At 44.6% G+C, this 27,802-nt stretch overlaps 1 protein-coding gene across 7 annotated transcripts in view; it reads left to right on the forward strand.

Annotated features, from left to right (window-relative positions):
* The window catches only part of GRIA3 (glutamate ionotropic receptor AMPA type subunit 3), a 268,559-nt gene that overhangs the window by 45,325 nt on the left and 195,432 nt on the right, over positions 1-27,802 (forward strand). For all 7 annotated transcript variants that reach the window (XR_006711071.1, XM_045472567.1, XM_045472565.1 and 4 more), the window contains one exon: positions 26,829-27,068. Coding sequence is in view for 6 of the 7 variants with exons in the window: in XM_045472567.1 (XP_045328523.1) it covers positions 26,829-27,068 (240 nt within the window). In the remaining variant the exon portion in view is untranslated. The remainder of the gene's footprint in view (positions 1-26,828; positions 27,069-27,802) is intronic.

A 27,802-nucleotide genomic window follows, 5' to 3' on the forward strand; every position in this document is an offset into this window, starting at 1 on the left:
TCGAGCACCTTCTGTCTGCCGGACACGGATATTCAGGGAGAGAAAGAGAAGGTCGGCCTAGAATTGGAAATCAACAAAGTAGAACACAGTTGCCCAATTGCCTGACTTTTGTCACTGTGATCCGTGTGTAGCACAGCCAACTCTTTTCTCCACCACACGAGGCGAGCTAATTTCGGAGGCAGGATATTTCTGTCTTTTGCATGATTCTCTGAAGTTGAGCTGAATGGTTCAAGCACTGGGATGTGTAATCACCTTTATGATTATGCCTTCTTTGTTCTATTGTCCTCCCTTTCAGCCAGTGGGAAGGTAAGCTGGAGAGACATTCAGTGTTGGGGTGAAGTCACTGAAGCCATAGGGTGTGAGGAAGGCGTGGCTTTCAAGGGGTTTGTACTTTCCCCGTTCATCCTTTGCTTCCCGTGGTAGAGCTGGAGCCTTTTAGCTTCCCCTGCCGTCTCTCTGGCCTCTCTTAGGAAAGATCTGCTTTAGTAACAATAACAGAGCACCAAAAGGAAGAATGGGAATTATCATAACAACATGGGCTCGCTGCCCCAACGTCGTCAGCATTTCAGCGGTCAGCCTCCTGGAGCTGCCCTATGCTTGTCAATGAAGGGATAAAAAGAATATGGAGGAGACTTTTATGGGGCCATTTCAGCTGTTCATTTTAAATATACCCTCCATCAAATATAGTGAGCTGGGACTTGGAGATCACAGACAGCTGGGTTGCTTGAAAAGGGAAAGGATATTATAGTAAATTGTATTATTGTACATTTACCGAGTCCCGGGGTGTCTGGGAAAGCCTCAAAGGGCCACAGGAGCATTTCCAACCAGTGGCTTGAAACACCACTGTGCTAGGGGTGAGCCCAAGGCTAGCTAATGGGTCCAATGATGAGACCAGTATTTTTGTAAGTTGGGAATTTGGTTAGGACTATCACGGACAGTTTTTGAGAGTTGAAGTACTTGGCAGGCGAGCCAGAAATGAATATTTTTTTATGAAGAGATTTAATAACAATATTGAGTTCACTGCCTGGCCTCAGTGATGCCTTCTGGTATTAAGGATCCATTCAAAAGCAGATGTCTGAATCTGAGGTTTTATGACAATGCCCCACCATGTCCAACATCGTTCACTTTCACGCCTACCCAGCACTTAGGCAAGCACATGTAAAATATATCCAGTCCAAAGGCACAAATCAGGCAATTGTCCTAGCAGAGCTGGGGAAAGAAGGAGGCTCCTCTGGATTTCTAGAGACCGGGGAAAATTAGGATGTCGCTGATGGAGGGAAGTTACAGTTGCCAGAGGAGGAGGGCAGTTCAACACGGAGGTCGGCAAAGTAGTTGGTTTGATTATATAACACATTGTTATGAAATGGGGCACACGGTTCATTGAAGCCTGATCACCACAGGCAACATACTTGTTTAATTCAAAAAGAGGAGTGTCTCACTGAGGGTAAAATGCAGGAAACTCTCTGTTCAGGCAGTCAACTCACCAGGACCTTGCCCATCTCCATGCTGTGTAGTGAAAATTAGCAGTGGGAAAATCTGGGAGCTGAAAGATTCCTTGGAGATTAGAGACTGACCTCTCCTCTTTGCAGGCGTGGAAACTGAGGCCCAGGGGTATACCCAAGGTTGCGTCGTTAGGACTACGGCTCAGGTTCTCTGACTCCCCAAGTGGACACACTTTCCTCTATACCACACTACCTCTCACTGTTTATAATGCCTTCATCATGATGCCCCTAAAATTACAAAAGATCTTATAGTGCCTTCTGAATTATTAGAGAAAATCGTACTCTGTTTCTTCCATTGCCGGTGTGCCATGAATTTCATTGAATTTACTTTTCTGCACATTTGTATCTATGAGAACTCTCCATTAAACACAACTCTCAATTAATCTGAAGAGCCTATTCCCTTACCCTGCCAGATAGCATATTGCGTTGGGAAACGGAGTGTGCTCATTCCCTCGGCGGCCCTCCCCTGGCTTACCTAGGGGACCCATGACTCTAACAACTAGACAAAGGAAACCAGAGTAAAGGACAGATGCCAGCTTTCAGAGCAAGGTGTGTGTCTGGGACAATATTTTCCCTTTCCGTTTCCTCCATAGCATTTAGTATAGTTTGGAACACACAGGAATTTCCATAACTGCCCATTGGTTGATCCACAGAGGTCCCAGGTCTTTGATGCTCTACTGAAGATAGAGTAGAGAGAGGGCCATGGGCCTAGTAAGACAAGTCATTATAGTTTCACAGAAGGATCATGCCTTTTGTACTTAAATGGACCTGGCAGTTGAGATGACACCTGTAGGGGCCTAGCATGATGTCTGACAAATAGCAGATACCCATCAAATAGTATTCAATGAGTACTGTTATTATGAAAAAAAACAAAAACAAAAACAAAAAAACGTGTGCCCAGGGGCTCTGGATTACTAATTGGATGCTGAGAGGGAAGTGCCAGATGCATGAAGTTGGGGCAGTGGGGGTTGGGGGGGGTTGTTAAGAAGAAAGCTAAAGAAGTCCCAGTTCTTTAAGGACAACCTGTCATCATTAGCAGCTGAGGTGCTGAAGCTATCTCAAGACCGGATGCAAGGTCTCAGCTAGTCCCCGGTGGGGTGGGCGGGTTTTGGTGCCTGGGAGACTTCTGGTGCCACTTCCAAGTGGGAGAGGCCAGTGCCCTCAGGCTGAACGTTAGCTACTTGAGGGAACCTTATTGGGATGCCCTCCTAATCTTCTCTTGAATACTACCCCATGTTCTGGCATTTTCTTAATTCACCCTGAAGGTCCTAACCAAACCTAACCCACCCTGTGTCCTCTGCTCTCAGGACACCGGCATTAGCTAATACAGAAACGAATTTTTTCAGGGGTGTTAATGATCACTGATACCTCATTTATTCCAGCTGATCCACGTGTCCTACTTTTATTTGAATGAACCCACCCTGTCAACCCAAAGCAACTTGGTAGAAATTTCTGGCACCTCAGTAGGCTGGTAGGGGAGCGATTCAGAGACCTCTAGGAGCATTTTGGTAGTCCTCAAAGCACACTATGTAGTCAACTCTGCTTCAGATCGTTCTGGAAATACAACTGGGTACAAATTATAAAAATAACAAAAAATATGGGAAAATTGCCTACTCAACCTATATGTAGGGCCTCCCAGCTGTCACCTTATCTAATTCTGTAGACATTTTGCACACCTACTCTGAACTTGGCGCTGTGCTAGCTGCTGTGGATACAAAGAAGGCTGTGACACATCTTGGGGGCTTTCAGTTCAGCAGTCCAGCTGGGGTCTCTAACGAAACTTCAAGCTGCGTAGCTGATTGACAGAAGAAATAAAACAGCAGAAAAAGCCAGCAGCTGTTTGCTTCTAACCACTTCCCATCAAAGAGTTCCCTCCCTTGTTTAAATACTTCTTTTTGTTTCAAACACAAAGAAGATGAAGATCTCCATGTGAAAGCACCTAATCTTAGAGGTAAAAGCTAAACAAAGAGCCAGAGATCAGAGGAGTGAAGTCTTCAGTGGGCAAATTGCTAGTCTTTTCCCAAACAAACCAACCCTGTCCCTCCCCCCCTCCACGAGGCCTTTGAAGAGGAATCCACTAATTAAGCCCGTTTTTACCATGACAATTCAAAGCATTAGCATACTGCAGTAACATACTGGAGATCCCTGGAAACCAATGGCAGCAAACCCTTGGTGATTTAACTGGACTATCCCCCCCCCCCCCAACTGATAGAATCAAAATCCTGACTTGAATGGAATGGTAAACTCTTCAAGTCGGAAAGAACCTTAGAGATCATTGAATCCTCATATTTTAGGTAAGGAGACTGAGGCCCAAAGAGGTCAAGTGACGTGCCTGTGACCCCACATCCAGCAAATAGCAAGGCTGGGACCAGAGCCCAGAACTCTTGAATGCTACTTATGTATTCACCTAGTCAGTCAACTAAATTTCTTGAGCACCTTACTATGTGCCCGGCAGTATGCTAAGTTCGGAGGCGGGGGCTGCACAAGTGGTCTCTCTCTCTGCCCTTATAAAGCTGAGAAAGACCGACATTGGACAAGTGACTGGTTGCTTATAAGTATGATCCGCACTGTGAAGACAAGTACAGGATGCTGTGAGAGCGATCTAGCCTTGTTGAGGGGGTAAGAGGTCTCCCTGAGGAAGTCATGGTTCAAGCTAAGAGACAGGGGATGAGGGCGAGTCCACTAGAAGGATAAAATTGTCTCTGTGGGTGGGGGGAAGAGATGTGAAGGGAGAGAACATTCTCGATAGCATATGGCAAAGTGCAGTCAACTCAAAGCAATCCCAGCTCCCCTCTCAGAGTCCAGACATCCTTCACTTTTCTAAAAAATGTTTTTTAATGTTTATTTTTGAGAGAGATAGAGAGACAGAGTGTGAGCAGGGGAGGGGCAGAGAGAGAGGGAGACACGGAATGTGAAGCAGGCTCCAGGCTCTGAGCTGTCAGCACAGAGCCCAACGTGGGGCTCGAACTCATGAACCGTGAGATCATGACCTGAGCTGAAGTCAGACACTCAACCGACTGAGCCACCCAGGCGCCCCTATCCTCCACTTTTTATAAAGCAGCAGGACCTCCAGTATATTTTATTTCTTCAGAAGTATGGGTATGGTGGAAAGAAAGGCATGGTAGCCATCTGGACCTATTAAAATAATTATTAAATCACTTCTCTGATTAAACAGTTATTTTTACTTACCAGTGCCCTACACCGAGGCAGATAATCAGTGTTTCGAGCTTCTGAAAAGGTCACATCTTCATCCTTTGGCAAGGCACCTGAAAAGAAAATAAACCTTTAGGCAAAGAGTAGATTTTAAGGGACGCTCACTGAAATCGAGTCCACAGCTTGAAGTAGAAATCTGGAATGGTGGAATTTTCACACATGTATGCAGAAAAGGATATACACAGCAATATGTCAGCAGGCAGAGACCAAGCCTTACCCCCTTCCAGCTCTCATTAGAGGCGCCTTGTCCACGAGGGCAAGCCACAAAACTATGCAGCAGGTGCTAACCCCACAAGGGATTTGCGGTCCTGCATCCCGGATGCGGAAGGACAATTCTGAGGCTCTCAGAGGTCCCCATTTCTGCCATGTCACTTTGAATGTGCTTATAATCCAGCCCTCCCCCCACGCATTTCACCTCGGGTTAAAATTAACTGTTAATGTTAAACTGTGATCAGTCACAGGCAGCTCAATAATACTAAAAGGTACCGTTTCGGGCACTCTGGTTTAGATGCATTATATCATTGAACCCTCACAGCAGCCCTTTGACCTGAGCTCCATTCTTGCCATATTGCAGGTGAGAGAGCTGAGCCTCTGAGAAGCTGAACAATTCGGCCAAGGTCACACAGATAATAAATCTCCCGCCCTAAGAATATGAGCGCCCCGAGGGTGGGGATTGTTGTCTGCCTTGCTCACTGCCATATCCCCAACATTGAGAACTGTGATTGACACAGAACGGACTGTTCAGTAAATATTTGGTGGAGCTGGAATCTTTCAGATTATACTTGCCCATTAAACACACTGCCTCCGGGGTTGCTATGCCTTTACACCTCATCTCTTTAAGTCCTTATGATCTCTTATCTGGAAACCGTGGTGGGTTCCCAGCTGCTCATCTTCACTGCCATTCCCAGGCTCCCCGAGTTTTGTGACCCTTCCTGACATAACACTTAAGCTTAGGGCCACCCCTTAATGTACAGCCTCCCAAATGTCAGATGGTTCCAGCCTCACATCCCAGCTCTGACATTTGCTGCTATGTGATGCTGGCCAAGTCATGTTACTTGTTTGAGCCTCGATTTCTTTATCTGTGATATGGAGAAGCCCTTGGAAAATCGCTCGCCTTCCCGGAGCCCCGGTTTCTTGTTTATGTCCCAGGTTCCTTCTGGCTCTCCAGCCTTCATGACTTACACACTGGCACCCCAGATCTCCAGCTTTCCACCCCTAATGGCTTACCTCCCCTTGCTGAAATCCTGCACGTAGGTCTGGTGCCTCGAGAATTTGCTGGGACTTCCGTGACTAAGGAACCTGCCGCATTTACCAAATATGCAGAATTCAGTGACTTCTCACCTGTTTTGAAGAGCCATCCCCACTTCTGCCTTTATCCCTACCTAAGTCCTTTTATGCTTAAGATCTAGAAATGAAAAAAAATGACTAAGATGTCTTCTGCCAGGGAATTTGACGATCAGGGGTTGAAGCCACGAATATTAAGTATTTGAGGGGAAGTATTAGCTACATAAAGCTGTTAGCTAGTTGAGAGGAGCTGGAAGCCTTCCTGTGAATAATTGCCATGTCCTTCCCTTTTTTCATGTTTTCCTTTCCTAAAAGGAAACGCTACGCTAAAATTAGGAAAATAACAGCCCCCGTTTTACAGCCAGAAATATTCCGCACATTTTCTTCTTGCTTCCTTCCATTTTCATGAGTAACATCATGAGACCCTAGGAAAATAATGCTATCCTTATACGTGAAAATGATACTTTTGTCCCAGGCACTCCTTCTTAGGAACTATCATCAGAAGAGTGCTCTCACCTGGGTGCCGGGGGTCTGACCAATGATGCAAGTCCCACTGGTCCTCTTAGCAGCCGGCCTCTGACTTCGGCCTCAGCAGGGCAGAGAATTGCCAGCCGCTTCCGCCATCGCCTGGGAGTCTGTCACTTGCACAAACGGCCACAAATACCTTCGTGGTCCTCATGCCACTCCCCAAGGCTTTTTCTACCCTGAAAGGGTTTGTGCTTCCTCTCCCGGAATCCAATTCACAAATGTTTCTGACTCCGGAATACTGATAGTACTATTATAACTAGAGTGGCGAAGTGATACGTAGAGGCAATAATTATCTGCAGGATGGGCCGGTTCAGGGTGAGCTTCTTGGAGGAAATTACATTCCAAGCAGGCAAGCGGCGCCATCCCGGCTCCCTGAAATTGATTGGGTGACAATCCAATTACAACATGTATCTGATCGTTTCATACATTGTGGCAACATAGTGGGATCAGGAGACCCCTCAGTTCAGGACAATGGAATTTTCTCCTCAGTGCTTGGCCCGCTCCTAATGTAATAGCCGCTTAAAACATAAATAAGGCAATGGCAGCTAATGAAATAATAAGTCTGCGTTAAAGGGCAAGGAATTCACTGGCAAGTGTGTGAGATCAAAGCAACAATACACCAGGAGATAAGGCAAGAGGGTGCAAATGGCAAAATCTCTTCTAGAGACGCATAACTGGATTATAAGCCCAAACAGCAAATATGCGTTGAGGGCCAGGATAATTGGTCCTTTATCCTCTCCTTATAAAAACGAAGGTTTATTTGCCCTTTAAATGGGCCAATAAAATTAAATCGGCATCCTGTGCTGTGTGCTGAATACCTAATCAAAAATCTGAAACAATAAAAAAAAAGGAAAAAGCAAAAGTAGAAAAATCGAACATTCCAAACAGTGTAGAACAATGTAGGAAGAGAGCACACTTCCAAATAACACCTCCTCATTGCACAGCAGATTCCAGAGCAGTTGCGTCTGCCCCTGGAAGCTGGGGGTCACCAACTGACTTCGCAGTTCCTCAAAAGCAGCGGCTGCTGGGCTCTGGGGTGGCTCCAGAGGAAAGGGAGGAAGGGATAGGGCGGGCAGGGCCAGAAGGCAGGTGACTCTCCACCAAAGACGGATTCACAAAACTTGGAAAGCAAAAGCAGTCCTTGCGAGGAGGAATGTTTTGTGGTACTCAAATAATGTCTTTTAAAGTCTCTTCCCTGTAATCCTTCCAAAGCTGCTCATGTCGAGATCTTCACAGAAAAAGCACAACAAAAACCTTATAATACATAAGAATACAGCAATCCAAGCTCCAGAAAAAAAAAAGAGAAAGCCGTTGCTTTGCTAACTGATGAACATGAAGCACAGTAAAAAAAAAAAAAAAAAAAAAAAAAAAAAAAAAAAAAAAAAACTCATCTTCCAAATGATTTCTAATTTTGATGGCCAGACACATACATATTTGTTTAATGAGTGACAGCACGTTGATAATACTTTTCTGTATTAGCTGGGTAGATGCGAAAGAAGGGAAATTGTGTTATCATTCAATTATTTTTTTTGTATCAAATAGATTCACACGCTCTACTCAGAGAAATTATTAATTATGCACAAAAGAGGAATTTTGACTTAGAAATCTCAGATAGAAATTCATTGTGTAGAATGATTCCAGTGGTCAGATAAACAAGCGTAAAGATAGGGACAGAATGAGTCCCAAAGAATACTTTGCAAACATTTTCCAGTCGGGGGTTCTTAGCAAAGGCGGCACTATCTAGAGGTCATCGCTGTGCCTCCAACCAGGAATACATGGAAGCTTCTCTGAATAAATTAAGTGCATCTGCTTTCCAGAGAGAAAGATTCTTCAATTTTCTAAGGGCCGCTCTTAGTTTTTTCAAGCCTCTTAGAGACCAAAAGACCCTTTCACGGCTAAGGGAATACGTGCTTTGTTTCCTCTGTGTCTCTCCCAGGCACCTGTCAGAGGACTCTGTGCCTTCAGATGCCATTCTGCCTGGCCAATGCTTCTGTTCAGTGCTTTTGGAGCTGAGACTCCTTCTTAGGGACAGATAAAGACCAACAGGGGAAGGAACATTGGCCGAAGTGGGCGTCTCAAGGGCGAAGGGTAGTTAAGACACAGTCGTAGAGTCACCGCGTCTGTAACATTGCTCTGGGAAGCCTGGGCCCCAGAAAGATTGATCTCCAACCAACTTCACAAGAGATGCCTTTGCAAAAGCAAAAAGAGGCAACTGGGCTCCTATTGTGCACAGAGACAAAAATCATGGGGCGCCTGGGTGGCTCAGTCGGTGAAGCGTCCGATTCTGGATTTTAGCTCAGGTCATGATCTCACGGTTCATGGGATCGAGCCCCACATCGGGCGGGTTCCGTGCTGTCGGAGCCTGCTTGGGATTCTTTCTCTCTCTCCCTCTCTCTATGCCCCTCCTCTGCTCACATGCTCTGTCTCTCAAAATAAATAAATAAACTTAAAAAAAGAAACTCTTAAAAATTAAAAAAAAAGAAACAAAAATCACAAGCAATAAAATAAATACTCATAATTGACTAATTACTGGTACAGTTGGCTGCTTTTCCCCCCAGAGAAGGCGTCTTCTATATGATTTCTGGAGCATTTAACCAAGTGCAGCTGTAATTATTATTATTCCTATAATAATAGGGTTTCTACAGATCTTCATATTTTTACATGTTTTATACTCATTATGGCTAATCCACAAAACATCTCTTTAGGATATATAAATACTGCGTTGCCAGTATGCTGGAGAAGAGTGAGAGCTCAGAAAAAAAGGTAAAGTGAAGCTCACAGAGTCAGCAGTGACTTAGAGACAGAACTGGAGAATTCTTTTTCAGTACCTGTTTATGCCATGAGCTCATTAAGTGCTTACAGTATGAACCAGATTACACTGAACGGGACACACTACTAATGGCACACATGTTATGTGCGTCCTGGCTCTCCAAAAGCTTCTCGGCCATAGGTAGAAGTTCACTTTCACACACACGAGGCCAGCGGGCCACAGCCTGGTTGAAGCATGCTATGGTCAAGTGCCCCAAATGGGGGCTTCAGTCCAAGTGCTGCTGACACTCAGACAGACAAAATAGGTCTCGTGGGGGATTCAATGGGCACCCAAAGCTCCATGGAGGAGGGAGCTTCAGCCAGGTGTTGAAAGGTGGGCAAGAATTGGAATGGATGAGAACACGTGACAAAATGCCAAGCAGTAGGAATGAGCACAGAGAGAACAACTTGGTTGGAGCAGAAAGTTGCTCTCTACTGGACAATTGTGGGAGGCAATTTTGGGTAGATCATAAGCCCTAATGATGTCGGACCATGGGGCAGAAAACAAATATGCACTGTTTACCGAGTACCGACCACGCATGGCTTTGTGCATTCGTGTTTTCTCACGCGAATTCCAGGCTGAAGGCTTTGGACTATGTGACAGGCAACAGGGAGCTGAGGGTCCAGTCGCTGCATCCCAATACCTAAAATCAGACAGTGTATTCAATCACCTGACTCACATGACCCTGGTCAGCCTCTGAGGATTTAACTAGGGTGTTTCTATGACTAAACACGCAGTTTCTCTCAGGCAATGCCACTGTTATCTGAAAGTATGAAGCTTTTAAGGTTGCGTGGCCCTGCACGAAGAGAATCACAGAGGCCTGGCAATTCCTCTTTTTCTTTGATCAAATGGACAACTCTGACGTGGTCGGATGTGCTCACTGGTAGCACATAGTTACAAGTTTCATACATGACCGAGAAGCAAAGCACTAACGGGGGCTACTTATTCTGTCTGCGGCTAAAACCACCTTCTACAGGTTCCACGTGCTGACTTCATTCTAGCTATTTGCGGCTACTTTTGGTCAGATTCTTCCCCGTAGAGCAAGTTAGGCACTTCGGGAGACACAGTCTTGCTTTCAAACCACTGAAGGAGCATGTGCAGGGTCGATGCAAGAGGACTCAGCTGTTCTGTGTCGCTGCAAGAAGTTCAAGTAGGAATCCATCCAAATGATGCTCTGCACTAGGGGTTTCTCTTCGCGGCTTGCAAATGGATCGAGTTCTGGAAGAAGACATGCACTCTGGCCGGCACACAGAGTACCGGAGCCGTCCGTTGTAGCACGTCAGCTGCAGGCTGGAACAGAAGGACTCTAGGGCGCCAAACCCAGCCCCACGGCGCGCTCCTATTTTGGTGGGAAGATGCACTGACAGTCGCAACTTGGAAGCCGAGTAACACGTGTTCCCCAATCACTCCCATCTGAGACAGTGGGAACAGAGATTCCTCCAGCTCCCATCCCCGTGTGACAATTCAGTGGGACTCCAGCTGGATGGGAGGAAGGCAAGTTCAGATGGGGGCTCGGAGGGTCTAGGGAGGAGGAATGGATTGGGAAAACAGGAAAAGGAATAAGATGGGACTTCTGCACAAGGTGATACAGTGAGGACACGCAGGGCTAGGCTTGGGACAGGTTGTAGAGCTACAATGGCGTAGGTGGTCACGAAATACATTTTATTTAAGGACCCAAAACACACATGCATGTATTTGATAACCTAAACAAAAGTTTTGTGAAACTGTACTTCCTCTTACTACATGGATACACTTTAGCATTTTTCTGTTGTATTTCATCTGTTTTTTAATGTTTATTTACTTTAAGAAAGAAAGAGAAAGAGAGAGAACCAGTGGGGGAGGGGCAGAGACAGAGGAGAGAGAGGATCCCAAGCAGGCTCCGCACTGGCAGCGTAGAGCCCAACGTGGGTCTCGTACTCACGAAACCGGGATGATGACCTGAGCTGAAATCAAGAGTTGGATGCTTAACTGACTGAAGCCCCCTAAGCACCCCTCATGTATTTTTTTAAAGGCCAGGTCATGACTCACTACATTGACTTTATTAGTGAGCTGTGCCCTTCGATTTGCAGAACACTTACTATAAGGAAAGGGAGGCAGGATTAGTTTTTCCTTTGTCCTTTCCTTATCATAGACCCTGGTGTGCAACAAGTCAGAAGCAAGATTGAAAAACTGGGGTGTAGGATAAGCATGGGGAAGGTGGGTTCCAGGTCATACAAAGGGAGAAGAGAAAAGTGGCAAGGAAAAAAAATGAGGTTTTGCTGGCACTGGGCCAGCTATGAAGGCCCTAGTAGGAGATCATTTGAAAGGGCACTCAAAAGTAGAACTCTACAGTTTCACCACCCAGCATGGTACTTGCTACCGTTCAATAGATGTTTAATGAAAACCATCTGTTGAATTGACACAGAGAAGTTGGAGGCTACCTGAACAGCCTCGTTCACGTCTGATCAAAACACGGTGAAGATCGGAATCTACCTTTAGCAAATAGCAGTGCTGAAGTGGTGTATTGTTGGCAGTCTCACCCCTCCCCTTGGTCTCTGCCCTAATAACGCCCAGCACTGCCTTTGGGTGGCAGACGTCCTCCATACTGTCGTGTTCTTAGAGTTCATCTGGCCAACCAATCCACACTGAAATGGTCATGAATGACAGCAAGCGCAGGTTGCCCTTCCAGGCCACATTTGTCACCTACCAGGGGACTTCACCATCCTAGCCAGTAGAGGTGGGTGTTTCAAACCTTGTAGTAGTTAATGGAGAAGACAACTGAAGGCAAGAAGGCTTTCGAGGGGCCCTCAAACCACACTACAAGGCAACTACTTACTCTGCCTACCCATTAGCCGCTTCCATTACCCATTAAACACCGTACCCGACAACAAAAAAGTATGAAAGTTGCTAGCGCAAGGCCTAGAACAGAGTAGCAAATAAGTGCTGGATGAATGAGAATCTAACACATTTGGTTGGGCAGGCGTGGGAGGCAACCGTAACGGGGCCTACTAGACCAGCACTGTCGGCGATGAGGGACATGTTACCATGTTGCACTTTCTGATGCCTGTGGCACTCAAAGTGTGGACAGCGTCACTGAGAAATTGAATCTTTAATTTTCTTTAACTTCAACTAATTTTAATTCCAATAGCTTCATGTGGCCAGTGGCTACCAGATCAGATGATCTAGACAATCCAGACGGATCTAGACAATCACTACATGTAGGAAACACATTTTGAGTGACTACCTGTCTCTTGTTAGCACCGTTGGTAAAAAGCTGGGTGTTTTTCTTTTTCTTTTTTCTTAATTTATTTATTTTTGAGAGACAGACAGAGCGTGAGCAGGAGAGGGGCAGAGAGAGGGAGAGAGAGAATCCCAAGCAGGCTCCGTGCTGTCAGCACAGAGCCTGACATGGGGCTCAAACTCACGAACCGGGAGATCATGACTTGAGCCCAAACTAAGAGTCCGACGCTTAACCGGCTGAGCCACCCAGGGGCCCCAAGCTGGGTCTTTTTCTAAACAAACCTCAAGACCTGAAATTCCTCTCTTTCAAGAGATGTCCTTATTTTTTTCAGGCAAAGGAATATGGGAGGACTTAGGGAAGCTGGTTTCAGAGGGTGGTGTTCTCAGATTTGAGCTAGAGCAGCTGTAGACCTAGATCAAACTATCTTTAAAATAGAGGGTACTGGGTCACCTGGGTGGCTCAGTTGGTTAAGTGTCCAACTTCGGCTCAGGTCACGATCTCACGGTTCCTGGGTTCGGGCCCCACATTGGGCTCCGGGTTGACAGCTCAGAGCCTGGAGCCTGCTTTGGACTCTGTCTCCCTCTCTCTCTGCCCCTCCCCTGCTCACGCTCTGTCTCTCTCTCAAAAATAAATAAACATTAAAAAAAAATTTAAATAGAGGGTAGCTGGACCCTGCAATGTCCTGAGAGGGCTGCTCAGGTTTGCCTGAATGTAAGCTCTGTGCTTGACAAGACAGACACCTCTGAATGGGCATCTTTGGCATAAAGTTCTGCACAGACCCTGAACGTCCTCCCACACCTAGAATGAGGAATTATTTTCAAAAATCCAACCACCTGAATTTGAATTAGAAAAAAAAAGTGCTTTTAATTTAAACTTGCCCTTTTTTCCTAGAGAACAAATGGATTTTTTGTTCTCCAAGCTGGCAGAACATATTCGAGGGAACTGAGATTGTAGAGATTTTTAACACAGCAGGAAGGTGAACTGTTTCACACAACCAGCAATCCTGGGTATTGTGAGGATGGCTTCTCAATAGTTGTTTCCCATCAGGATTACATTTGGGCAATTTTATAAGGCTGCTTACTGTTTCTTTAAACTTTTTTTAGGTTTTTAAAATGTATTCATTTTGAAAGAGAGTGAGAATGAGAGAGAGAGAGAGAGAGAGAGCAGGGCAGGGGCAGAGGGAGAGAAAGAGAGAGAATTCCAAGCAGGTTCCTCACTGTCGGCACAGAGCCCATCGCGGGGCTCGGTATCACGAACCATGAGGTCATGACCCGAGCCAAAACCAAGAACTGGACACTCAACTGACTGAGCCACCTAGGTGCCCCAAGACTGCTTACAGTTTCTTTAAAGTCTACCAGCAAGCAGGAATGCCAAGGACTACGGACCCCAGGAGCTGAGCAGGCATCAGTTATTCCACTTACAAAATAGGTAGGCCATTTGCTTCCTGGCCATAAAGGGCAATGAATCAGCTTTTTGACCTTAGGTAATGACAGACTGTTTGAGTTAAAGGGTAGACTGGAATAGCTTCCCAATTCTTCTGATAGTTCATTCTTTACCAGAAAGCACTTCTCTGTCTCCTTTCAGTGTTCTTTTCTTTTTTCACTTCCTCCCCATAAAACTCAGTGATAAATGATAAAGATACATGATCAAAGATGATGATACCAGGAAAGAAGAAAATCATTCCGGTTACTTTTTTTTTTTCCTTAAAATGCAGACCTATGAACATGTCTGAAGAACCAAGGTCAGTATTAAGGATCATTTGTATTACCTCAACCCCAAGTGTATTAAAGATACATTTGGAGCAGACTGAAGAACTCTAGCCAGAGTATTTATTACCTAATTGTTGTCATCCTGGAAAGTGTAGGGGCGAAAAATGAAATAGCCTGCCAAATAATTCTGTCCTTGACCCTGTCCTCTTCGGCACTTTTGTCAATAACTTGCATAATGCTACCCAAAGCTGGCTGATCAAATTTGTAGATGACAAATAATTGGGAGTGATAGCTAATAAACTTGTTAACCAAATCAAGATTTAAAAGGCTGGGTCAAAATCATGAGGCTATTTAAAAAGGGCAAAAGGTACCAGAAAAGGTATTTAGCTAAAAAAAAAAAAAAAAAAAAAAAATCAACAGCACATGTCCAAGTTTGGGAGAAGCCTGGCTTGGCAGAATCCTTCCACAAGATACCTAGGATATAAATTTAAGACCACAAAGTAGAAGGAGACCCAATAGAATTGGATAGTAGAAAGGTTAAACAGAAATCAATGCCATCCTAGTCAGCACTGATAGATATATAAGATGTCTAATCCAAAACAGAGTCTACTGCCTTCTGGGTGGGTTCAACGTCACTTGCAGTGCAGCACCCACTCCTTGACACGAAATTCTAAGAGTGACATTTAATGAACTGAAACACGTCAAGAGGAAGATGGCCAGAGTTGAAAGCCTGGGATCTGTGACTTACATCTGATGTGCTAGAGGTGATTAGCCTGCAGAAGAGAAGGCACAGACAGGTAGGATGTATATCTTCAGATGTTTGAAGGCTGGCCATTAGAAGAGGGAACAGATATTTTCCGTGAACTTCAGGAAAAAAAGAAGGAACCATAGGCGGTGAAAGTGGCAGAGAGGTAGATTTGCGCTGGGTGTAATAAAGAAATTTCGAATAATTAGAGCCACCCCAAAGTAGGATGAACTATTTTGGGAAGTGGTGAGTTCACCATCATCAGAAGAGCCCAAGGGGAGATGGAATGGCCACCTGTAAATCGAATTACAGAAGAGATTGTTGCACTGTTACGAAGCTAGAGGGGGTGACCTAGGCCATTACACTCAATATTAAGAATGTGATGCTAAGGAATTCAAACACAGTGGGAAAAAGAATATCTTCCCAGCTCACAATGGACCTACACATTTTATTATGTTTATATGGTTTTGTTTTGAATTCTGAAATCTTTCAAGCGTACATAAGACAAGACAACCATTAATTAACTTTTAAGAATAATTTTTGTTTAGGGCCTTGGCTCACCCCCCGCCCCCCCCCCCCCCGGAGCACGGGCGGCAAAATTAAAGAAAAAGAAAATGGGTTTCAAATGCTCTCATGGTATGATATCAAACTTGAAGCTCTTACCTGTCTATGACAAATCTTAGGGCTGATTCAAAGGCATCATAAGAGTGCATCGTTTTCCTGCCTGGCTTTAGAAATTGTTTCATTGACTGCGACTGGATCACTGGATCAATTGGTTTTTCAATTAAGAGCTGTGCTAAATCCCGTGTCAAATGAGTTGCGAGTCAAGACGGGTCCCTGACTACTTTAGATGATTGGTAGAGAAACGTGGGTGAAAGGCTCACCTGTTGGGATGAGCACTGGGTGTTGTATGGAAACCAATTTGACAATAAATTTCATATTAAAAAAAGAAGAAAGGCAGACACTGGGGCTACGAAGAATGATGATTTCTGCTGAGTTATTTGCTGTAGGGATAATGATTGCTGAGAGTCAAGGACCAATACTACTTCCTCGCTGACACTCAGATAGCAGCTTTTGTAATTTTTCAAAGGAGAGTTTCAGCTATTATTTCCATTTATTCTCAGCACATCCCTTTGAGGTGGGCAGAGCAGGTGTTAGGTCTGCGGGCTTACAAGTGACAGGCCTGAAGCCTAGTGAGGTAACTGACCCAAGGTCACACAGCAAATTAGAGACTGGACCATATAAAAACCCATTGCAGTGCAAAAGCACTGAGAAATAATTTAAAAAATAACATTAGTAACAGACACCATTTGATCAATCGAGCATAGTCTTGTATGAGAGTCCTATGTTTGAACATATTGATTTAATAAGTACAACAATGTTATGGGGCAGAAACTTGTTATCCCAATTGTTATAGGTATAGAAATGAGGTTTGGAGAGTTTAAGTAACTATCTCAAGGCTGTTCAACCAGTAATTTTGACCTCAAAAATAAACTCCAAATCACTCTCCCTCCATTGCCACAACTCAGATCCAAACTACTCTCCTCTCTCACCAAGACTCCGGGGTCAACATTCCAAATGTTCTCCCTGCTTTCATCAATGCCCCTTAAATCCAGTGTCCATACGGCAGCTGGATAAATCTTTTAAGAATGTAAATCAGCTCGTGCAATACCCATGATCTTTCCAAGATTTCCTCCCATGGTCCTTAGGATAAAGTCTAAGTTCCTTACCAGGGTCCCACAAAGTCTTCCACGGCCGGGTCCCTACCTCCTCCCAGATTCCTCCTGCACCTTCGTCTTCACTGGCCACACTCCGGCCAGGCGAATCTTCTTTCGGTGCCTCAAATGTGTCAGATGTCGCCCTCCCTCAGAGCCTCAGCAAGTGCTATTCTCTCTGCATGGGATGGTCTTCTACTCTGAGGTGTCAGCTCAAATGGCAGGTCCTCAGTTAACATTTCCCTGAAAGTCACCTTGTCACGTGGTCTCAGGGCACCCTAATACCGCCCCTCCTTATACTTACAGCATGATGACCATACATTGGTATGGTTCTTTTATTAATATTTGTTGCCAATTCTAGACTTTAAGTGCCATGAGGACAAAGACCCTATCTGTTTTGCTCACTGCTGCATCCCAGCACCTAGGCCTTTTGTGTCACACCATAGGAACTCAAAGTGTTATTTGGTGAATGAAGAAATTAATTGATGAACAAGCAAAAAATTTAAAACTACTGTGCTCCAACGATTAACCATATTATCGTGATATAAAAGGGCCTAAAAAGCACCCCATTACCCCAACCCACCCCAGCATCTCTCGTGCCATTTCTGATGCTGTCATGGAAGGGTGGATTGCACTTACAGTTGCAAAACGAATTTTCCAAAATACATGTGTTCATATGTTAATGCCTGCATTTGCAAGCCGTTATATTCAAGTAGGATCAAATGTTGATAATGAATGTTTTCTTTGCCAGCGTTTAGATACGTGCCATGTAATTGCAAAAATAACTAGTTAGACTGTCGGAAGGCAGTGTACTCCTGAGAGCTGAACAAAATGTTCAAGGGAATTAACCCAAAGATGGTAATTAAACCATGGAATCATCAGCTGGAGAATGGGGCTGATACCTTCTTCTGCCTCTGATACCTTAGAAGCACCCACTGTGGTTACTAGAACCCAAGACCAAAGGGTGTTTAGTGGGGAGGAAGAGGCTGATCTAGATGAACCCAGGGAAGGTATGAGCTGGCTACTATCCCACACCTAGCCCACCACCCCCAACTTTTATCTAGTCCTCCCTCTCCTACATCCCCAGTTTATTTTTTATTTTTTATTTTTTTTAATTTTTTTTTTCAACGTTTATTTATTTTTGGGACAGAGAGAGACAGAGCATGAACGGGGGAGGGGCAGAGAGAGAGGGAGACACAGAATCGGAAACAGGCTCCAGGCTCTGAGCCATCAGCCCAGAGCCTGACGCGGGGCTCGAACTCACGGACTGCGAGATCGTGACCTGGCTGAAGTCGGACGCTTAACCGACTGCGCCACCCAGGCGCCCCTACATCCCCAGTTTAAATGCAAATAGCCAATTTAAGAGCAAGACCAGGAGGTATCTGCTTGTATGGTGGGCTTTGAAGAGTTCAAAATACCCACCCTTCCTGACTTTCTACAACTCCTTTGGGTTGTTCTAGACATGTATGCATTTTCATTAGGTTAAGGTATTGTTCTCTGTAGAGAGTAAGTCATAAGCTAACTCTGCGGTTCTCATATGGGGGGCAGGGAGGGAGGAGGGAACAGGTAGTGATGTTGCCCCCCCCTCACCCCGCTTAGGGGATATTTGACAATGTGCTGAGGCATTTTGGGTTTCACACCTTCCGGGTGGTGCCACTGGTATCGAATATCAGAGTAGAATTCAGGGCTGTTTATCACAACAAAGAATTATCCAGCACAAAATATCAATAGGCCTGCTGAGGCTGAGAAACCTTGAACTGACTTATTTGTGAAGATTCGTTGCATTGTTTTGAAATTTTTTCAATGTCTTATTATTTGTTTTTGAGAGAGAGAGAGAGAGAGAGAGAGACAGAGCGCGAGCCCGGGTGGGGTTGGAGGGTGGGGTGGGGCCAAGGGAGAGAGAGAGACACAGAGTCTGAAGCAGCCTCCAAGCTCTGAGCTGTCAACACAAAGCCCGATGCGGGGCTCAAACTCACAAGCTGTGAGATCATGACCTGAGCCAAAGCCAGATGCTTAAGCGATTGAGCCACCCAGGCGCCCCAGTGAAGATTCATTTCTTAGCCCATTAACAGCTCATACATCGGGCAGATTCTTGCAGAAATGGGAGTTGGGGGGGTATATTTGGATAGGACACCTGGAAAAGAAAGAAAGAAGAGTGAGGTGATGGCAGTGCCAGTGATGGACTGGGGGAAAGACAGGCCGGTAACCAGCTGTGAGGAGGGATGAGAACATGACCTGACGATGAATAGGAAATAAGATACCGCACACGCCTTAGAGGTAGAATTGATGGAGCATCTCAAGAAAATGGCACACGGGGATGAGGCAGAGAGAGAAGTCAGAGATGACCCTGAAGACCCCAGCTTGGGTGACTGGAAGAAGAGCAGCGCATTGGGAGAAACAGGGACAAGAGAAGCAGATCCACAGGCGGCAGGCGGGAGTAGAGAAATAATACACTGAGCGTGTGAATATGCAGGCCTCCAGGGGAGGCTATTCTGTGAGGACTCAGAAGCGTGGATCTGGAGGTCAGGAACGTGTCTGAGGCTAGAGGCATCTACTTGGAGGGCAACCACATGGACATGGCGAGCCAAGACCCCTGCTTGACACAGAGCAGGAGCTCCATAAGTGTGTGTTGAGTGAAAAAAAAATAGATCATTTGGAGTAAGAAGAAAAGAGGGCCCAGGACAAAATCTTTGGACACATCTTCATCGAGGGAGTGGAGCAAGAGGAAAGTGAGAAGGAACAGTAAAGTTTAGTGCTCTTAAAACAGAAGTGAGTTTCAAGAGAAAGGATTTGGCCAACAATATCAAATGCTGCTCTGCGGTCAAGTTGAATGATGTCTGTGAATAGAGCTGGGTTTGACAGTGAGCAGGTCACCGTCAAACTGGAGAGAGCAGGTTCAGTGGAATGCTGGGAGCAGCAGCTGGGTCCTCGTCCCATCATTAGTGACGATGGGAAAGAAGGAGTTAGGGGCACCTGGGTGGTGTAGTCAGTTAAGCGTCTGACTCTTGATCTCGGCTCAGGTCGTGATCTCATTGTTCGTGAGTTCGAGCCCCACATCGGGCTCTGCGCTGATGCCGTGGAGCCTGCTTGGGATTCTGTCTCTCCTTCTCTCTGCCCCTCCCCGGCTTGTGCTCAATCTCTCTCTCTCTCTCTCAAAAGAAATCAACTTTAAGAAATCTTAAAAAAAGGAGTTAGAACTATGTTTTAAGGAGGTGGCATGGATCAAAGGGGAGGTGGGATCTTTTAGCAAATTTTTCGCATGACAGGAAGAAGACAGCATTGAGAGACTAAATGCACAAACTTGAATAGCTAATAGCCATTATGTATCTCCTGAGTACATCAATTGTATTTTTGAGCTTCCTGTAAAACAAAGTTGAGGTCATGCACGATTGGAGTTCAGTATATCATGTGGGACTCGGGAGCCCCAACAGGTAAAGTTCAGTTCAATTTAAGGAAGAGCTCCATAGCTGTCAGAGCCACCATGCAAGGGAAGGGTACTTGTAAGTAGTGAGCTCCCTTGTCACTAGAGGTATTCAGGGAGCGGTAATATGACCTCACAGCAGGCGGTTCCTGTACTGAATCAGAAATTAGACTAGATCATCGGTCTCCAAACTTTGAATGTCTCATATCCGTAATATTTTCAGGGGGGAAAAGGGTGAGTGGAGTATAGATCGATGTAGAGTTACCAACTTTTAAATTTTGCTATGTTAAGTGCATTAGTTTTCTACTTACTACTGTAACAAATGACCACAAATTTAGCAGCTTAAGATAGCACAGGTTAATTATCTTCCACTTCTGTAGGTCAGCAGTCTGGAAGGGGTCTCACCAGAGAATGTAGTGAGCCTGCATTCCTGTCTGGAGGCTCTTGGAGAGAATCCATTTTCTTGCCTTTCCCAGCTTCTAGACTCTGCCCACATTCCTTAGCTCACAGTCCCTTCCAGCTTCAAAGCTAGCAGTGGCTGGTCAGGTCTTTCTCATACAACATCACTCTGGTACTCTTTTTTTTTTTTTTTTTTTTTTTTTTTTTTGCCTCGTTCCTCCACGTTTAAGGACCCTTGTGCTTCCCTGAGCCACCCCGATAATCCAGGATAATCTTGCTATTTTAAGGTCAGCTGATTAGCAAGCTTAATTCCATCTGCAGCCTTAATTCCCCTTCAGCATGTGACCTAATTCAAAGATTTGGAGGATTAAGACATAGACATCTTTTGGGAGGACATTATTTGGTCTACCACACAGACAAAATATGCGTGTACGTATGCATGTACACAGCCACACAAACACACACCATTCCTCATTAACATCATCACCATTTCAGAAGAGAAAGGACTACATACAGGAATGGAAATAAAAATGATATAAAGAAAAGGACTGTCATTCCTAAAACAAAACAGTTGTCAACCTTACTTTAATACACACACACACACACACACACACACACACACGCATATTTCACCAGGCTGAAAACTCACCATGGACCAACACTACAGCTTTAGAAAGCACCGGACTATATAATCTCATAAGATCCCTCACAGTTCTAAGTTTCTTTGATCCCCTAGAATTCACTGAACTATGGTATTACCTGGAGAACCTTCTTGTGATGTGTCTCCATCGGTCCCTTCACAGCTATATTTTTCTTCTTCCTGCTTGCTTCAAATGTGATCATTAAGTCAGCAAGAGACTTCGGTTTCCTTTTTTCCCCCTGATTCAAAAGGCTATGAAAAGTGTTCTGTAAATGATATGCAATATTGCTATTCTGATCTTTGGGGTAATCAAGTTGTTTGACATTTTTGTAATGATGCCTTTTGGAATATGGGTGGTGTAATTAGCTGCTACATTGTACATTAACAATACCTGTCCCGACCCTATAGACTTGGGGACTATAAATAAAAGCGTGACAGCTGGCTCCAGCCTTGCTTGTCATTCACCATTGAAGAGAACACAGCCGGGAGCTACACTAGAGTCCCCAGGAATCCAGGATGCAGTCAGAAATGGCATCTTAAACAAGAATTTGGTGTTTTGTTAGCAGGAAGAGATGGAGACAGGCACCGTTAGGAAGGAGATGACCAAGGTATTTCCTGCTGGGAGGGCACAGAGGTCCCAAGAAGAGACAGCATTTTACCAGCACTTGGTGCGTTATATGGGGAGGGAAAGATTCAGCAGAAATAGCACATTCTCAAGCCAAAATAGCAGAGTTGCTTTCTTAAACTATTACTCCGCAGGAATTAAAATAGGAAAGAGCACTGAAGAAATGTATAGGGGAAGGGTAAGAGAAGAAAAGCTATGCTCACCTGGTTACTCAGTGTGACACCAAGGGTAGTGGTTTCTGTGGGGAGAGTAACCTGATGGGGTTAACGGGGCAAAGTATGCTTGGAAGAACTGGAAAGAGGAAGGAAACAGAGAAAGAGCTGTTTGGTTCCCAAGTTATACGTTAGGCACCGTCAACATTTTCCATGTACCATTTCATTTATTCTTCACCTTATTCCCAAAGCAACATTTAATAACTGAGACATTATATTTTACTCATGTCATTTATTACTGTCTTTCCCCCTCGCTAGTATGTAAATTCCAAGTGGACAGGATCTTTTTTTTCTCTCCTGTATCTCCCAGGGCCTACAACAGTGCCTGGCACATAATAGGTGCTCAGTAAATATTTGTTGCGTGAATAAGTAGCTAGCATTAATTGAGTATCTATTATGTGCCCAGCACTGTAATAGATGGCTTCCCATGACTGAACTCATTTTAACTTTCACAACCAATACTGAGACAGGCACTATTATTATCCCAATTTTACAGATGAAGAAACTGGGTTGGAGGCAGAGATATTGAGTAATAGAGTGACTTATCCAGTAAGTGATTGCTTGATTATTTCAACCTAGACAGTCTAACTCCAGAACCTGACTATGGAATCACTGTCTCATACTTAGGCTCATAGAGATAAGTGACTTGCACCAAGTCATGCAGTTTAAGACTGGCAGGGCTGTGGTTGAAACCAAGGTCTGACTGTTCCAGAAACTGTTGCCCTTTCTTCTGTACTTCCCTGCTTCAGAAGATTGCCAAGATAGTGATTTCTTCCATTATCATTTTACCAAGGACTCACCTTCTGATACAAGCAAGTGGGTGCGGTTCATTAAGGATTCAGATAATGGTAACAGCATTCATCCAAAAGAATCGCGGGTCCCAACAGATCACCAATCTGCCACCTGATCTTACTGTTGGTGTTTGGGGCTGGAGGCAGATGAGGCATGGGAAACCCTGGTGGAGCCATCTATGCTGAGAGCCAGGCATTGAGGGGAAGTTGCTTTCATGCCGGGCAAATCCCGACCCATGCCGTCCTACATAGCTCCAGAGGTAGGGATGGTAGTTTCTTCCTCTCTTTGTGTCGCAGTTTCTTTACGATAGGGAGGCATCGGGGGGCTCGGTTGAATCAGGAGAGCTTTACTTTATCCCTTCACATATTGGACTTTTCCACATAACACTTCATTTGGAGAAATGATCCCACGTGAAAAACCGTGCTTTAAAAAAATCACTTCACAAAACAGTCTCTGGTTCCTTCTGGCTCAAACCTTCCCGGAATCTAAAAACATGGAGACTGTCCTTTGGGTCAGCACAGCATTCCATTCAGCCTTCCTTTCTTTCTACAGCTAGGAATGGGCCCAGGGACATGCTGTGAGAGGCCATTCACAGGTCCCCTGGGCCCCAGCTTCTCTCAGAGGCCGTTAACCCTGTCCTCACGTGGCAGTTGTCTTCCCCATTGGGACTTCCTTTTTTTTCTTATTAAGTTTTTAATTTTCATTCCGGTATAGTTGACGTGCAGTGTTGCGTCAGTTTCAGGCGTACAAGATGGTGATTCAATAGTTCTGTACATGACTCGGTGCTCATCACGATACGTGTACTCTCGAATCCCTCCCATTGGGCCTTCTACTTACATTACTTGTATATGTTGAGATAGAGCAAAAGTAACTCTGCCCAGTAGTATTTGCGGGACAGCTGTGCCTCTGTTGTTTATATGAAGGGAATAGAACATTTACTGACTTTCTCTTAACACTCTTCTTGTTGATGTCCGTCACCGTGTGTCTCTTGGACCACAGTAGCCTAGTGTTGCCTGAGGGTTACTGCTGATCTATAATACTCCTAAGTCCTTTGTCTGAGCCACAATTCCACTCCCTCACACCTGCTTACTCACACATTTGTATAAGGTATTCCTTTGTCTCGTTCTGCTTATCGTATACATAGGCTGAAAGACATCACTGGGCACTCCTTCTTGCAGTCAGGTTTTCACATATTCAATATGATTCCCTTTTTATAAAGTTCTAAAACAAGCACAAATCACATTGTATTGCTTCGGGTGTGTGTCTGCACATTTTAAAGCACCAAGGTGATGATAAACACAAAATTCAGGATAGTAGTTATGGAGGGAGGGCCAGGGGATGTCAAAACAGGGAGATGGAATAGAGGGGGGAGACAGGTAAAAATAAGTTATCAGTAATGTCATAGTTCTTGGGTTGGGTGACAGTGTCATGAGTGTTCAGTGTGGGTGTTCATAAATAAATAAATGTCATAAGTAAAATATGACAGGTCCATATATGAACTAGTAATGTTTAATTCTATACCCCGGAGGTTCAAAAACAATGATTAGAAGAGGAATACGAGATTTGTTTTTTATTAGCCAGAATCTCACTTCCATAATATACTTTTATTTTGTTTCCTTCCAATGTGAAGGGCTTTTTTAACACTCTAAGTGGATCATAACTATAAGTTTGCCTCTCTTCAAGTTAATTTCCCCCTCAATTATTATCCATAACTTAGATTGGGGTTCTCCTTATTGGAGATATATTGCGTTTCCCCATGAAACTACTTTGGTCTACGGTTCACGGATCGTCTTCTTATCTTGGGTCTTGCGTGCTAGTTGCATGGATCCGAGAATCACCAACTGCCGCCTGGATGAAGGTCAGTGAAGGGCCATGAGTGCTTGTTGCCAGATAAAATACGTGATTGCTAAATTTGAATTTCAGGTAAACAACAAATAGTTCTTTAGTATTTTTATGAATTTGAGGCATACAGAATCCTCTGTTTCACTTGCTAACTCTGGAAATCCTATCCCATTGGGCCAATAACCACTCTTTAATGTCATTATTGGATTGGGGTCCTAGGGAGTATGAGTTTTGGAGTCAGACTGATTCCAGTTCAAATCCTGGCTCCTCCACTCAAGACAGAACATTTTTGCCTCAGAATTCTTATCTGTTAAATAGAAATAATAGCAATATGTCATCAGGTTGTTGGGAATATTAAATAATACTTGTATTGTACGTAGCATAGTGCCTGGTACATACAAAGCTCTCAGTGGCTATTATCATTATTGTCAGTTTTATATAGAAGATCATGTGCACCAGCCAAGATCTGACCTCCATTTACAGGATCAGTTTGGGAATCGACCTTCCTTAGCGTCTTCCTTGGTGATGACCAAGGCAAAGTAGCATCTAGCCTCTTCCTCTTTGTTTCTGAATACTTCTTTTGGCCCCATGTCATGAAGTGCCTCAGATTCATTTCTGCAATTGGCTCTCTATTTTTACTATAAAGACCTTTTTTATGTATGTGTTTGGGCGTCACTTAGAATTCCTCAAGTTGCAGGCTATTGTCTTCCCTGCTGGAGATGCTTAGGTGACTGGTAATCACCTTTGAGATGCTATCCTTAAGCCAGTGACTTATGAGTTTGGCTAACAAAGGGGAACAGCTTTGATCAATAATCAGTTTAAATAGAATGCAGGGAAAGCAAGATCCCGCAGATACTGAGAACTCTCTGTTTCTCACAACAGGGTGAAGAAAGAAATTAATTGGTTTTCCACTTGCCTTCCTCCTACTCCAACACCTTCCTTCTTTCTGGTGCCCTGTGCCTTCACTGTTTCTCTCTTCAGGGAGGACTCCAGACCCTTTACGTTCTCTTCTCCGACCCACCCTTCCCTCTCAAAACTTACCTATCTGTTTACACACCCTCCCCAGTGTCTAAGAGGACGTAGGACACGTTAATTCATCTTAACATGCTAACAGCTTAAAAAGATTCTATTTAATCCCCTTCCCAAGCCACAGAGTTTTTTTTCAACACCTGAAAAAGCCTGACAGTGGCTTCCTAGCAGATAAGGGAGGCCGTGCAGGATTCCTTAAATCACACGGCATTATCAGCTGCCTGTTCTGTCCGCTTCGCATGAATGGAAGGGAGCGGTAGAGCAGATAATCTAAAGATCATTTCCACTTGGTTGGGGAATGCACCACACGGTGTTGTTGTAGCTGATTTGCTTTGCTAATTATGTTCTACTTAAGCTAATATTGAATTTGGTTCACATTTTTTAAGCTCATCTGGGCCAGAAGAGGGAAGAGGTGCTGGTGTGGCCTACTTTGAAATGAAAGACATAAAAGTTCTATGTGTGAGCTGATAGATCTAGAAGGTAAACGCAAAAGGAGCAAGATAGAACTTTGCCAACTACACCTCCCTCACGTGACTCCTTGGGCACCGAAAGGCCAGTCCTTCCATTGGCCTGCCTAGAATCTGGAATCTTCATCAGTGGCCTACATTAAGGGTCTTCATGATAACGTAACTATGGCTGAAGCATTACGTAACCTAAGAGGAGTAGCACGTTTCCTAGCAGACACGTTAGCAATCTGCCTGACGAAATCATCAGTCCAAACTGTCCTCTACTGGAGAAAGTACCAAAGGGGTGGGACACCAGACTGATACTGGCATGGGTACACTAAGAGACCACTGGGAAGCTGTGTTGTGAGTACGAGAACACCAAGTGCCTTGTGGATGAGCTGGGAAGGTTGCTGAAAGAGAGCAAGGCAACCTTCACCTCTTTCCTTCCCAGTTTCTTAGTTTCTTGCTCATGGTAGACATAGAGAATATGCAACTCTATCAAATAAATTCTTCCCTTCCTTACTCTTCCCCTGCTGGGCAACTGGGCAAGGGCTTCTGGAGATTTCAGAGACCTTGGTTTTCCCTTGAGGCATGTCATTTAGAGCCAAGACTAACCATACACTGTCTTTCCAACGCTACAAGCTGCAGCAAGGGACTGTGGGGCTATTGAAATTTCTTCCTCTTTTTCTCATTGCAGTCTGCTCCCAGTTCTCAAGAGGGGTGTACGCCATCTTTGGATTCTATGACCAGATGTCAATGAACACTCTGACCTCCTTCTGTGGGGCCCTGCACACATCCTTTGTGACGCCCAGCTTCCCCACTGACGCAGATGTGCAGTTTGTCATCCAGATGCGCCCAGCCTTGAAGGGCGCTATTCTGAGTCTGCTGGGTCACTACAAGTGGGAGAAGTTTGTGTACCTCTACGACACAGAAAGAGGTAAGAAGAGGCATCTGCTCTCCTCTTTGAATATTCGTGGAACAGTGGTATTCAGCCTTCTTCAACTCATGTTGGTTCCCTTCTCTTTTAATAAATAAAATTGAATACTCTTTTAAAACTGAATTTAAATTCAAAATGAATTTAAATGAAGGGGCACCTGGGTGGCGCAGTCGGTTGAGCATCCAGCTCTTGATCTCAGCTCAACTTGATCTCAGGGTCGTGAGTTCAAGCCCTGTGTTTAAAAAAAAAAAAAAAAAAGAATTTCAATTAAGACCGAAAAATTGATGCGCTGGTAATTTTAGAATCTAGTTTTTCAAACTACATATGTCCTCCCACCCCCGGCCCTGAAAAGGGGTTTGGGACTCTCCTGGATGAGTCACTGTTGTGGAAAAAGAACCCTCTCCCCCCAAAATAATATATGTGGTCTAAAATTCACAAAGTAAAAGCAGCTTTGTCTAAAATAGAAAGAGGCATAAGCTGGAATGTCTTGGAAAATTAATCCTATCACAGAGTGTGATTATCCCCATTTCATAGATCAGAAACTGAAGCCCGAAGAAATGCGCTGTTTCACTCAACCATTTCACCACAGAGGTGGGGCTGGTGTCAAGGTCTCCTGCTTCTAGGGCTTGTTCTACCAGACCACATCAAGTCTTCAGCTTATAGGGCCTCAGCAATTATCTTCTGGAAATACTGAATGGAGAGTAGCTAAACTGGGCTTTGCGAACGGATGTTTT

Source organism: Leopardus geoffroyi, chromosome X (genome assembly GCF_018350155.1).
Source record: "Leopardus geoffroyi isolate Oge1 chromosome X, O.geoffroyi_Oge1_pat1.0, whole genome shotgun sequence".
Taxonomy (NCBI): Eukaryota; Metazoa; Chordata; class Mammalia; order Carnivora; family Felidae; genus Leopardus; species Leopardus geoffroyi.